The sequence below is a fragment of the Lissotriton vulgaris genome, chromosome 4_1 (assembly GCF_964263255.1).
Source record: "Lissotriton vulgaris chromosome 4_1, aLisVul1.2, whole genome shotgun sequence".
Lineage (NCBI taxonomy): Eukaryota > Metazoa > Chordata > Amphibia > Caudata > Salamandridae > Lissotriton > Lissotriton vulgaris.
The window spans coordinates 2,076,962,083-2,076,976,221 of NC_141691.1; the positions used below are offsets into that span (position 1 = coordinate 2,076,962,083).

The 14,139-nt window shown below is 42.6% G+C and overlaps 1 protein-coding gene across 1 annotated transcript in view; it reads left to right on the plus strand.

Annotated features, from left to right (window-relative positions):
* The window catches only part of LOC147725057 (embryonic protein UVS.2-like), a 110,324-nt gene that overhangs the window by 70,991 nt on the left and 25,194 nt on the right, over positions 1-14,139 (plus strand). Inside the window, exon 13 of the mRNA XM_086918154.1 lies at positions 13,644-13,762. Coding sequence (XP_086774280.1) covers positions 13,644-13,762 — 119 coding nt within the window. The remainder of the gene's footprint in view (positions 1-13,643; positions 13,763-14,139) is intronic.

The following is a 14,139-nucleotide window of genomic DNA, read 5'->3' on the forward strand; positions in this document are numbered from 1 at the left end:
AATGCCAATTGGAGTCCCAAATGAGATTCAAAGCCAAGGGATACACTGAAAAGACTACCACTGCTGCAATCACCAAACCTAATTCATTTCCTAGAGAGCTGGTATTAAAGAACACATCCGCAGATACCACTGCTGATACAGACACTCAAGCGGACCTGGCCACTAAGGGATATGTAACCACACGCCTTATCATGACTCACAACACTGAATCAAGAGCACTCAAATCCATTCCAACAAACAGTGGGGCATTATTTATGTTATTTATTTATTATGTATTTATAGAGTTTTCTATAGCGCGGACCAGACCCAAGGTAGGGTAACAGAGCGCTTTACAAAGTGAGCAGGGAAATAAAAGTACATTTGTTATCAACCGCAATGACAGAAAACAATGCTAATAAGTAACAACAAGGACATATTCAAGTTCGGGGGATACAGGCATAGAACGGAACAGCTTGCGAAAGGAAGTCAAATTAGACCTAAAAAGTCATTATCTTCAAGATAAATGTAGCAGCTGGCTTGGTATTTGTGCAGATTTTAAGGCAGGAGTTCGCTCATCAGTAATGCTTTTGCTTCCTTTTTGAAAAGGAACGGTGAGGTGCTTTTTCTGATAAATCGCAGAAGCGAGTTCCAGATTCTTTACGCCGCACCAGAAAATGTTCTGTTGGAGGTTTTTGTCTTATTGAACCTTGCAGATTTCAGGAGTAGGTTATCTGTGCTCCTGGAATGTCTGTTTCCTCCAGATAGGGTATGTTTTTGGGCTAGAAATGGCAGGGTGTTGTGGTGTAACTCCTTATGGGTAATACAAGCCACCTTTAAGTGAATACGGGCTTCATAAGGTAGCCAGTTGAGTGCTTACCAGTAACTTGTATTTCCTTCCATAGGACTCTATTGTGCGGTTTTCACCAGAAAAGTTTCTAAGTGTCTATTTTTGAAACGTACAAATATTCCTCTAAAATCAACTGAACTACGAATTCCGATTTACTCACCTGTTATAAGGAGAGACCTCAGTGCTGCATCTTTCAGCTCACTACTGATCCTGAAAAGTAATTCTAACCGTAGTTACAGTAACTTGAATTTCCTTCCATAGGCTAACATTGACTGGTTTCACTTGGAAATTCTTCTAAGTGCGAGGTTTTGGAACTTAAAAAAATTCCTCTAAAATCTGCCGAAGTACGAATTCCGATGTATTCACCTGTTATCAGGAGAGACCTCAGTGCTGAATCTTTCAGCCCAGTACTGATCCTGAAAAGTAATTTCAACCGTACTTACCAGTAACTTGAATTTCCTTCCATAGGATATCATTGCCTGCTATATAAAATATATATAAATTTAAAAAATAAAAATAAAAATATTTCAATTTCAATATTTTTAAAAACATTTTTTCAATTTATATTAAAAATATGTAATGTAATTTAAAAAATAAAATATCTAAAAAAAATATGTTAAAACAATGTAGTAAATCAGTATAAAAAAATATAACAATTAATGTAGTAATAATCTTTATTCAGTAAAAATTGTTCACCATAAAAGAGTACATATGCACAATAAATATACAATTCCCCCGCTAAAACAGTAATAAAATATAGCAGCACAAATAATGTAACCTGAGATGAAGCATACTCAACAGTCACTAAATTAAGAGACGGTATCTTCAGTTACATACATCAATCAATTGGTAACCTAGAATACAACTTCAGTAACCGTGAGCGCATCAGCCAAACACTACTCAAAAATGTTGCCACCCCGCATATCATGACAGTGGATGATGAATCGGTAGAGAGTACACGTAAGGCCAGTCTATGACACCTCAACCCCAACTCCCTACATACAGGTTTCAGCCAGATTTTCCGGGCCACTTTATAGGTGGGACAGGCAAAAAATAGGTGGGCCACAGTCTCCTTAGGTGCTGCACAGCCAGGGCACGAACGCAAGTGGGCACCAGATTTGGACCACCTCATGGTAAAATCATGCACCGGGAGCGTCCCGTACCTTAGTTTTAAATATAGCGCTCTGTCTAGGGGTTTGGTTATCAGGTCAAGGAAAGGTTCCAGTTTTCTCACCTATTTAAATTCCAAAAACCGATCCGTAAGTGAAACCCCAAACGATCCACACAATGCCCCGCCCTGTACCCAATCCCAGTATAGCTTCTTGATCACTTCCTTGGGTTGCGGCATTTGTGACTCCCATGCATCTCTTAGTCCTAGTTGAGAACCAGGTCTCTCACATTGTTCAGCCACCCAATTTTATTGCCAGTGTCGAGCAGTAGAAGGTCATCCAACCCTTCAGCATATTTAGCAAGCTCCTCAGTTCTTCTTGAGCGGGTCCAGAAAAGCAACGGGCGTAGCCTCACCAGGTCCTTGAGGGCTCGTCTGCCCAAGTCTAATCGCAGGGGGATCAGCGGAGTAGAGGCGGGAAGAGCCACCACCTCCCTCAAGAACTTATTTTCTGCTATGGAAAGTTCTGAGACATTTTCGAACCCCCAGAGCTCAGAGCCATATAATGCCGCCGGGAGTATCTGGCCCTCATAAATCGCCAAAGCCGGGGAGACAGGTTTTCTAGTTGACTCACGAAGCTCCCTCAGAGTCACCCCAGATACTCTTTTGTGACCGAGTAACATTTTGGCCAGATGGTCCTTCCAAGTCATTCGACTATTTATCCGAACTCCAAGATAGTCGAATGAGTCGACCATCTCCAGGGGGGCCCCATTAAGCGAAAAGTTATTTTTAAATCTTTTGGAAGGTGAGAATGCCATCAATTTAGTTTTCGAGGTGTTAATGATTAAGCCTCTGTTAGTGCAAAAGGAGCTAAATCGATTCAAGAGTTTTTGCAGACCCACTGGGGATTTGGAGATCAATAAGGTGTCGTCGGCGAAGAGTAGGGTGGGGATTCTTTCCCCCGTCAGGGATGGGGCATCCGACTCTTCCCCTTTCAGATGGTCCACCACTCCATTCACAAACAGGGAAAAAAGAGTCGGGCCATGACACAGCCCTGGCGTACTCCCCTCCTCACAGGGGCCCTATCCGTTAACTGGCCCTGGGTACCCCATCTGATCCTCGCATAATTCCCCTCGTGGAGCTTTACGATTAGACTCAAGAGAGTACCGGGGAATCCCATCCCTCCTAGGATCTCCCACAATTTAAACCGAGGGACCAGGTCAAAAGCTGTTTTAAGATCTATGACGGCCATATATAAACTGCCTTTTTTGATGGTAACTGTCTTCCAATAGATAACAAAAAAGCGAAAGACCTGGTCCATCGTGCCTACCTTTCTTCGGAATCCCGCTTGGAAATGGGAGAGGATGCTAGCCTCCTCCATCCAATTGCCAACCCTTGAGATGATGACCCTGCCAACCACTTTCTGGATTACATCTATCAAACTGATAGGTCTGTAATTGGCAGGGTCATCTCTTGCCCCCTTCTTAAACACTGTTACCACCTCAGCCCCCTTCCAAGAATCTGGCACAGGGTGTCCCCTAGCAATCAAATTCATTATTGTGGCGATTAGGTTGGCCCAAGCCCGAGGTTCCGCAATCAAGAGGTCCCCAGGGATCCCATCCGGACCGGCCGCCTTCTTCGGGGTTAGGTGTCTAATAGCCACTGCAACTTCAGAGGCCGTGAATGGGAGGACGTCCACCCCTGAGGTATCCCCATCTCCAGAACTGACTACCCCGGGGCTGTTTATATCCTCATTACCGCCATATAAGGCTAAAACGTGATTAAACCAAGGAACGATGAGGTGATTTTTCTGATAAATCGCAGAAGCGAGTTCCAGATTCTTTGCGCTGCACCAGAAAATGCTCTGTTGGAGGTTTTTGTCTTATTGAACCTTGCAGATTTCAGGAGTAGGTTATCTGTGCTCCTGGAATGTCTGTTTCCTCCAGATAGGGTATGTTTTTGGGCTAGAAATGGCGGGGTGTTGTGGTGTAACTCCTTATGGGTAATACAAGCCACCTTTAAGTGAATACGGGCTTCATAAGGTAGCCAGTTGAGTGCTTACCAGTAACTTGTATTTCCTTCCATAGGACTCTATTGTGCGGTTTTCACCAGAAAAGTTTCTAAGTGTCTATTTTTGAAACGTACAAATATTCCTCTAAAATCAGCTGAACTACGAATTGCGATTTACTCACCTGTTATAAGGAGAGACCTCAGTGCTGCATCTTTCAGCTCACTACTGATCCTGAAAAGTAATTCTAACCGTAGTTACAGTAACTTGAATTTCCTTCCATAGGCTAACATTGACTGGTTTCACTTGGAAATTCTTCTAAGTGCGGGGTTTTGGAACTTTAAAAAATTCCTCTAAAATCTGCCGAAGTACGAATTCCGATTTATTCACCTGTTATCAGGAGAGACCTCAGTGCTGAATCTTTCAGCCCAGTACTGATCCTGAAAAGTAATTTCAACCGTACTTACCAGTAACTTGAATTTCCTTCCATAGGATATCATTGCCTACTATATAAAATATATATAAATTTAAAAAATAAAAATAAAAATAAAAATATTTCAATTTCAATATTTTTAAAAACATTTTTTCAATTTATATTAAAAATATGTAATGTAATTTAAAAAATTAAATATCTAAAAAAAATACGTTAAAACAATGTAGTAAATCAGTATAAAAAAATGTAACAATTAATGTAGTAATAATCTTTATTCGGTAAAAATTGTTCACCATAAAAGAGTACATATGCACAGTAAATATACAATTCCCCCGCTAAAACAGTAATAAAATATAGCAGCACAAATAATGTAACCTGAGATGAAGCATACTCAACAGTCACTAAATTAAGAGACGGTATCTTCAGTTACATACATCAATCAATTGGTAACCTAGAATACAACTTCAGTAACCGTGAGCGCATCAGCCAAACACTACTCAAAAATTTTGCCACCCCGCATATCATGACTGTGGATGATGAATCGGTAGAGAGTACACGTAAGGCCAGTCTATGACACCTCAACCCCAACTCCCTACATACAGGTTTCAGCCAGATTTTCCGGGCCACTTTATAGGCGGGACAGGCAAAAAATAGGTGGGCCACAGTCTCCTTAGGTGCTGCACAGCCAGGGCACGAACGCAAGTGGGCACCATATTTGGACCACCTCATGGTAAAATCATGCACCGGGAGCGTCCCGTACCTTAGTTTTAAATATAGCGCTCTGTCTAGGGGTTTGGTTATCAGGTCAAGGAAAGGTTCCAGTTTTCTCACCCATTTAAATTCCAAAAACCGATCCGTAAGTGAAACCCCAACCGATCCACACAATGCCTCGCCCTGTACCCAATCCCAGTATAGCTTCTTGATCACTTCCTTGGGTTGCGGCATTTGTGACTCCCATGCATCTCTTAGTCCTAGTTTGAGAACCAGGTCTCTCACATTGTTCAGCCACCCAATTTTATTGCCAGTGTCGAGCAGTAGAAGGTCATCCAACCCTTCAGCATATTTAGCAAGCTCCTCAGTTCTTCTTGAGCGGGTCCAGAAAAGCAACGGGCGTAGCCTCACCAGGTCCTTGAGGGCTCGTCTGCCCAAGTCTAATCGCAGGGGGATCAGCAGAGTAGAAGCGGGAAGAGCCACCACCTCCCTCAAGAACTTATTTTCTGCTATGGAAAGTTCTGAGACGTTTTCGAAACCCCAGAGCTCAGAGCCATATAATGCCGCCGGGAGTATCTGGCCCTCATAAATCGCCAAAGCCGGGGAGACAGGTTTGCTAGTTGACTCACGAAGCTCCCTCAGAGTCACCCCAGATACTCTTTTGTGACCGAGTAACATTTTGGCCAGATGGTCCTTCCAAGTCATTCGACTATTTATCCGAACTCCAAGATAGTCGAATGAGTCGACCATCTCCAGGGGGGCCCCATTAAGCGAAAAGTTATTTTTAAATCTTTTGGAAGGTGAGAATGCCATCAATTTAGTTTTCGAGGTGTTAATGATTAAGCCTCTGTTAGTGCAAAAGGAGCTAAATCGATTCAAGAGTTTTTGCAGACCCACTGGGGATTTGGAGATCAATAAGGTGTCGTCGGCGAAGAGTAGGGTGGGGATTCTTTCCCCCGCCAGGGATGGGGCATCCGACTCTTCCCCTTTCAGATGGTCCACCACTCCATTCACAAACAGGGAAAAAAGAGTCGGGCCATGACACAGCCCTGGCGTACTCCATTCCTCACAGGGGCCCTATCCGTTAACTGGCCCTGGGTACCCCATCTGATCCTCGCATAATTCCCCTCGTGGAGCTTTACGATTAGACTCAAGAGAGTACCGGGGAATCCCATCCCTCCTAGGATCTCCCACAATTTAAACCGAGGGACCAGGTCAAAAGCTGTTTTAAGATCTATGAAGGCCATATATAAACTGCCTTTTTTTGATGGTAACTGTCTTCCAATAGATAACAAAAAAGCGAAAGACCTGGTCCATCGTGCCTACCTTTCTTCGGAATCCCGCTTGGAAATGGGAGAGGATGCTAGCCTCCTCCATCCAATTGCCAACCCTTGAGATGATGACCCTGCCAACCACTTTCTGGATTACATCTATCAAACTGATAGGTCTGTAATTGGCAGGGTCATCTCTTGCCCCCTTCTTAAACACTGTTACCACCTCAGCCCCCTTCCAAGAATCTGGCACAGGGTGTCCCCTAGCAATCAAATTCATTATTGTGGCGATTAGGTTGGCCCAAGCCCGAGGTTCCGCAATCAAGAGGTCCCCAGGGATCCCATCCGGACCGGCCGCCTTCTTCGGGGTTAGGTGTCTAATAGCCACTGCAACTTCAGAGGCTGTGAATGGGAGGACGTCCACCCCTGAGGTATCCCCATCTCCAGAACTGACTACCCCGGGGCTGTTTATATCCTCATTACCGCCATATAAGGCTAAAACGTGATTAAACCAAGGAACGATGAGGTGATTTTTCTGATAAATCGCAGAAGCGAGTTCCAGATTCTTTGCGCTGCACCAGAAAATGCTCTGTTGGAGGTTTTTGTCTTATTGAACCTTGCAGATTTCAGGAGTAGGTTATCTGTGCTCCTGGAATGTCTGTTTCCTCCAGATAGGGTATGTTTTTGGGCTAGAAACGGCGGGGTGTTGTGGTGTAACTCCTTATGGGTAATACAAGCCACCTTTAAGTGAATACGGGCTTCATAAGGTAGCCAGTTGAGTGCCTTCCAGTAACTTGTATTTCCTTCCATAGGACTCTATTGTGCGGTTTTCACCAGAAAAGTTTCTAAGTGTCTATTTTTGAAACGTACAAATATTCCTCTAAAATCAGCTGAACTACGAATTCCGATTTACTCACCTGTTATAAGGAGAGACCTCAGTGCTGCATCTTTCAGCTCACTACTGATCCTGAAAAGTAATTCTAACCGTAGTTACAGTAACTTGAATTTCCTTCCATAGGCTAACATTGACTGGTTTCACTTGGAAATTCTTCTAAGTGCGGGGATTTGGAACTTTAAAAAATTCCTCTAAAATCTGCCGAAGTACGAATTCCGATTTATTCACCTGTTATCAGGAGAGACCTCAGTGCTGAATCTTTCAGCCCAGTACTGATCCTGAAAAGTAATTTCAACCGTACTTACCAGTAACTTGAATTTCCTTCCATAGGATATCATTGCCTGCTATATAAAATATATATAAATTTAAAAAATAAAAATAAAAATAAAAATATTTTAATTTCAATATTTAAAAAAAAAAAAATTCAATTTATATTAAAAATATGTAATGTAATTTAAAAAATAAAATATCTAAAAAAATACGTTAAAACAATGTAGTAAATCAGTATAAAAAAATATAACAATTAATGTAGTAATAATCTTTATTCGGTAAAAATTGTTCACCATAAAAGAGTACAGATGCACAATAAATATACAATTCCCCCGCTAAAACAGTAATAAAATATAGCAGCACAAATAATGTAACCTGAGATGAAGCATACTCAACAGTCACTAAATTAAGAGACGGTATCTTCAGTTACATACATCAATCAATTGGTAACCTAGAATACAACTTCAGTAACCGTGAGCGCATCAGCCAAACACTACTCAAAAATGTTGCCACCCCGCATATCATCACAGTGGATGATGAATCGGTAGAGAGTACACGTAAGGCCAGTCTATGACACCTCAACCCCAACTCCCTACATACAGGTTTCAGCCAGATTTTCCGGGCCACTTTATAGGCGGGACAGGCAAAAAATAGGTGGGCCACAGTCTCCTTAGGTGCTGCACAGCCAGGGCACGAACGCAAGTGGACACCAGATTTGGACCACCTCATGGTAAAATCATGCACCGGGAGCGTCCCGTACCTTAGTTTTAAATATAGTGCTCTGTCTAGGGGTTTGGTTATCAGGTCAAGGAAAGGTTCCAGTTTTCTCACCCATTTAAATTCCAAAAACCGATCCGTAAGTGAAACCCCAACCGATCCACACAATGCCTCGCCCTGTACCCAATCCCAGTATAGCTTCTTGATCACTTCCTTGGGTTGCGGCATTTGTGACTCCCATGTATCTCTTAGTCCTAGTTTGAGAACCAGGTCTCTCACATTGTTCAGCCACCCAATTTTATTGCCAGTGTCGAGCAGTAGAAGGTCATCCAACCCTTCAGCATATTTAGCAAGCTCCTCAGTTCTTCTTGAGCGGGTCCAGAAAAGCAACGGGCGTAGCCTCACCAGGTCCTTGAGGGCTCGTCTGCCCAAGTCTAATCGCAGGGGGATCAGCGGAGTAGAGGCGGGAAGAGCCACCACCTCCCTCAAGAACTTATTTTCTGCTATGGAAAGTTCTGAGACGTTTTCGAACCCCCAGAGCTCAGAGCCATATAATGCCGCCGGGAGTATCTGGCCCTCATAAATCGCCAAAGCCGGGGAGACAGGTTTGCTAGTTGACTCACGAAGCTCCCTCAGAGTCACCCCAGATACTCTTTTGTGACCGAGTAACATTTTGGCCAGATGGTCCTTCCAAGTCATTCGACTATTTATCCGAACTCCAAGATAGTCGAATGAGTCGACCATCTCCAGGGGGGCCCCATTAAGCGAAAAGTTATTTTTAAATCTTTTGGAAGGTGAGAATGCCATCAATTTAGTTTTCGAGGTGTTAATGATTAAGCCTCTGTTAGTGCAAAAGGAGCTAAATCGATTCAAGAGTTTTTGCAGACCCACTGGGGATTTGGAGATCAATAAGGTGTCGTCGGCGAAGAGTAGGGTGGGGATTCTTTCCCCCGCCAGGGATGGGGCATCCGACTCTTCCCCTTTCAGATGGTCCACCACTCCATTCACAAACAGGGAAAAAAGAGTCGGGGCCATGACACAGCCCTGGCGTACTCCCCTCCTCACAGGGGCCCTATCCGTTAACTGGCCCTGGGTACCCCATCTGATCCTCGCATAATTCCCCTCGTGGAGCTTTACGATTAGACTCAAGAGAGTACCGGGGAATCCCATCCCTCCTAGGATCTCCCACAATTTAAACCGAGGGACAAGGTCAAAAGCTGTTTTAAGATCTATGAAGGCCATATATAAACTGCCTTTTTTGATGGTAACTGTCTTCCAACAGATAACAAAAAAGCGAAAGACCTGGTCCATCGTGCCTACCTTTCTTCGGAATCCCGCTTGGAAATGGGAGAGGATGCTAGCCTCCTCCATCCAATTGCCAACCCTTGAGATGATGACCCTGCCAACCACTTGCTGGATTACATCTATCAAACTGATAGGTCTGTAATTGGCAGGGTCATCTCTTGCCCCCTTCTTAAACACTGTTACCACCTCAGCCCCCTTCCAAGAATCTGGCACAGGGTGTCCCCTTCAATCAAATTCATTATTGTGGCGATTAGGTTGGCCCAAGCCCGAGGTTCCGCAATCAAGAGGTCCCCAGGGATCCCATACGGACCGGCCGCCTTCTTCGGGGTTAGGTGTCTAATAGCCACTGCAACTTCAGAGGCCGTGAATGGGAGGACGTCCACCCCTGAGGTATCCCCATCTCCAGAACTGACTACCCCGGGGCTGTTTATATCCTCATTACCGCCATATAAGGCTAAAACGTGATTAAACCAAGGAACGATGAGGTGATTTTTCTGATAAATCGCAGAAGCGAGTTCCAGATTCTTTGCGCTGCACCAGAAAATGCTCTGTTGGAGGTTTTTGTCTTATTGAACCTTGCAGATTTCAGGAGTAGGTTATCTGTGCTCCTGGAATGTCTGTTTCCTCCAGATAGGGTATGTTTTTGGGCTAGAAACGGCGGGGTGTTGTGGTGTAACTCCTTATGGGTAATACAAGCCACCTTTAAGTGAATACGGGCTTCATAAGGTAGCCAGTTGAGTGCTTACCAGTAACTTGTATTTCCTTCCATAGGACTCTATTGTGCGGTTTTCACCAGAAAAGTTTCTAAGTGTCTATTTTTGAAACGTACAAATATTCCTCTTAAAATCAGCTGAACTACGAATTCCGATTTACTCACCTGTTATAAGGAGAGACCTCAGTGCTGCATCTTTCAGCTCACTACTGATCCTGAAAAGTAATTCTAACCGTAGTTACAGTAACTTGAATTTCCTTCCACAGGCTAACATTGACTGGTTTCACTTGGAAATTCTTCTAAGTGCGGGGTTTTGGAACTTAAAAAAATTCCTATAAAATCTGCCGAAGTACGAATTCCGATTTATTCACCTGTTATCAGGAGAGACCTCAGTGCTGAATCTTTCAGCCCAGTACTGATCCTGAAAAGTAATTTCAACCGTACTTACCAGTAACTTGAATTTCCTTCCATAGGATATCATTGCCTGCTATATAAAATATATATACATTTAAAAAATAAAAATAAAAATAAAAATATTTCAATTTCAATATTTTTAAAAACATTTTTTCAATTTATATTAAAAATATGTAATGTAATTTAACAAATAAAATATCTAAAAAAAATACGTTAAAACAATGTAGTAAATCAGTATAAAAAAATATAACAATTAATACATTTAAACATTATCATTTACAAAACCTTTGAAATTCACTGAAAAAGCCATAGGTTTCAGCCACGTTATAGTTAGGAATTAGCATTTAAAAAACCTTAGAAATTCACTGAAAAAACCATAGGTTTCAGCCACGTTATAGTTAGGAATTAGCATTTAAAAAACCTTAGAAATTCTCTGAAAAAACCATAGGTTTCACACATGTTATAGTTAGCTGGACATTTCACTCATACAAAACCATTGAAATTCCCCCGTTATAGTTAGTTCAGCTAACTATAACTCGCGCGCCCGCAATGCACTGCTGACGACGTCACATATTACATCCCTCATGACATGGTCAGTGACATCACTCATGACATCAATCATTACATCTCGAATAATATCACTATATATATATATATATATGTATATATATATATATATATATATATATATATATATATATATATATATATCTCCAAGAAAAACGTGAGCAAGCGGCGAAGGCTGCGAAACGCGTTGGGTGTTGTTGCCTAAATAAATTCACTTGAAAAGCAAATTGGGCCTCGACTTGTTGTCTTATGAGGGAAAGAGACAGCGTTTTTCTTGGATCTATAGGGGTGGGACGAAACCCCGTCGGGGCCCGCCATTGAAAGGAGGCGCAGGCAGATTTTCGTCAAAGCTGTGGTATATATATATATATATATATATATATATATATATATATATCAAAGTTTAAAAAAAGACCCCCCAAAAAAATGTGCGATTTCTATTCAAAACACCATCAAAATGTTTTACTTGTTGAGGCCAGACCCATAAAATGTTCTCAAACATTATGACTAATAGGTGACCCTGCAAACTAAAATGAATTCCGGAGTAGCGTGCTACTCACCAAAAAGGCACTTCAACACCTCATCAGAGGTAGAAAGCTCTATATAAATGCAAACCTTTTTCCCTCTTTTATCTCTTCACTATCCTTCTCAATACAAATAACTGACTAACATATCCACCACTCAAATCACATTCATATTTCACTATATTAATTCACCACTAGTCCTTTATGGGTTCCAGAGTAGCGAGCTACTTGCCAAAAAAGTGCTTCAACAACCCATCAGGAAATGGCAACATAGGTAGACCTGTAACGTGTACCTCATGGTCACACACTCTCTCACTTTGTAGTGTGTTTTTATCTACTTGGATTTATTGAGGATTCATTTCTAATAAATGTTCAAATTTTCAAAAATATGCTAAACAATCTGTGTGGAAACAGCAAGAATTTACTTTCTCTAAGTGGCTATCTCTGGAACAAATTAACCTATTTTCAAGCATTTCTTATATTTTCATTGAGAGCTAAGATGTTTTAAGGGCAAAGTGGACAACTGCCTAGGGCCCCCATCTTCCGAGGGCCCCTGGTAATGTCATCTTTCTCTTACTCGGTCTTACCTTTGCCCATTTTTCTAACAGAATTTCTGTGCCTTAGATCTACACAGACACACACAAGTGCACAGCACACAGAAGAGAGATTCCCCTTTACTGTTGGTGTGTTACAGAGGACACTCTGGTGCCTGCTAGCTACAAGTGCACCACATGAGCACTCTTAGGACATGTAACTAACATTGAACATGGTTACACTTTACGTTTTAGCCACATCACCAACCTATAGATGCTCCTGCTTGGAAATATAGGCAGCCTTTCCTTTGGCACTCAATACAACGCTTGACGATTAGTTGCAATTCCAATAGGGGCAACAGTAAGGCAGCCCCAGTCTTACTCAGCAAAGCGTGTGGGACCGGGCTGCTCCAGCCATTCATGTCTTCTGGAAATAAGATGCTGCTGGAGTTTGTGACAGATGGTTCCATCACCGCCAGTGGGTTCAAGGCCTCCTACAGCAGTGGTACGGTCCTTGGTGTCAGGCGACTCTCTGACAGGGGGGGGGAGGGAGGGAGGAAGCAAGGGCCTTCTACAGTAATGCTGTAGCCCTTGGTGCCAGCCCACTGACAGACAGGGGAGGAAGGAAGCAAAGGCCTTCTACAGCTCACCAAGACCTCTTGTTGGGACCCAGTGAGCTGTGCTCCCAGGATATCTGGGTGTGTTGGCGTAAGGCTCACTGCATGAAGTGCTTGTTTCTCAGAGTCTATAGAGGTCTCACCATGAACTACAAGATGTCGTGAGCCCAGTACACTGACAAAATACCTTGAGTCTGGGGAAAGGAGCTGGAGATGGTACATAGATTAGCAGTGTTTTGTTTCTGTCTTGGCCACCGATGATCGGGGGTTGTCAAAGATCACAGTGTGCACAAAATATATGGGAACACATATGATTAGTGACATGGGAGAGTACTGACAAGAATCTCTGAAAGTGGGGGTCCTCTATTGGCAGGGACATGGGCTCTATTATTTACCATCCTGACAGTAAATGTGTACTTTATGACTGGAACCTCATGTCATGTCCCCAGTTTCTTGCCATGTACCACTATTTTTGGGGACATGTTATGTTATGTTATGTTATGTTATGTTATGTTATGTTATATTTAATTTATACAGCGCACAGCTGCTCGAAAGTGTGAGCTGAGGCACAAACAGCGTGCCGGGGGCATCAGGCAGGACCCTACTCCTGGTTCTGGTGTGGCACACAGTTGTGGAAGGGCTGAGATGTGTTTTGTGCAGGTGGACTTTGTACTCTCATCACCGGTACTCTATGCACAGAGTACTAAGATGATTCTTTCTTCTGTTTGACAGTAAAATGTGGCGGCACATTCACCAGCTCTGACGGCACCATCTCATCCCCTAACTTCCCCAAGAATTACGATTCCAACATGGACTGCGGCTTCTACATCATGGCTCCAGCTGGATCCAAGGTAAGTGCAGGAGCTACCCAATGTCATTCTAGTACTGAGAAAAAAGCACGCAAGCCTGGTAGACCATGGAATCATGAGGCACCTTTTAGAATTTCCGCCAGAGAGGGCCGTGTGACATCATGACTTTCCAGAACAGCTTTAAACAAGCATTAGTGAATGCATTAGGTTTTGCCTATGTGATTAATAATACACTTTTTTTCTTCTAAGTTGTAGTTTGATGAGCCGTTGCACAATATAAGTTACAGAAAGTCTGTTAAAGTGTTATGACTTGTTTATGTTCAAAAAGGAAATATATTGTGCTTTTACTACTGGTATTATAAAGGAGATTAGGTAAATGGACAAACATAAAAAAAATGTACCTGACAAGTAGACTTGAA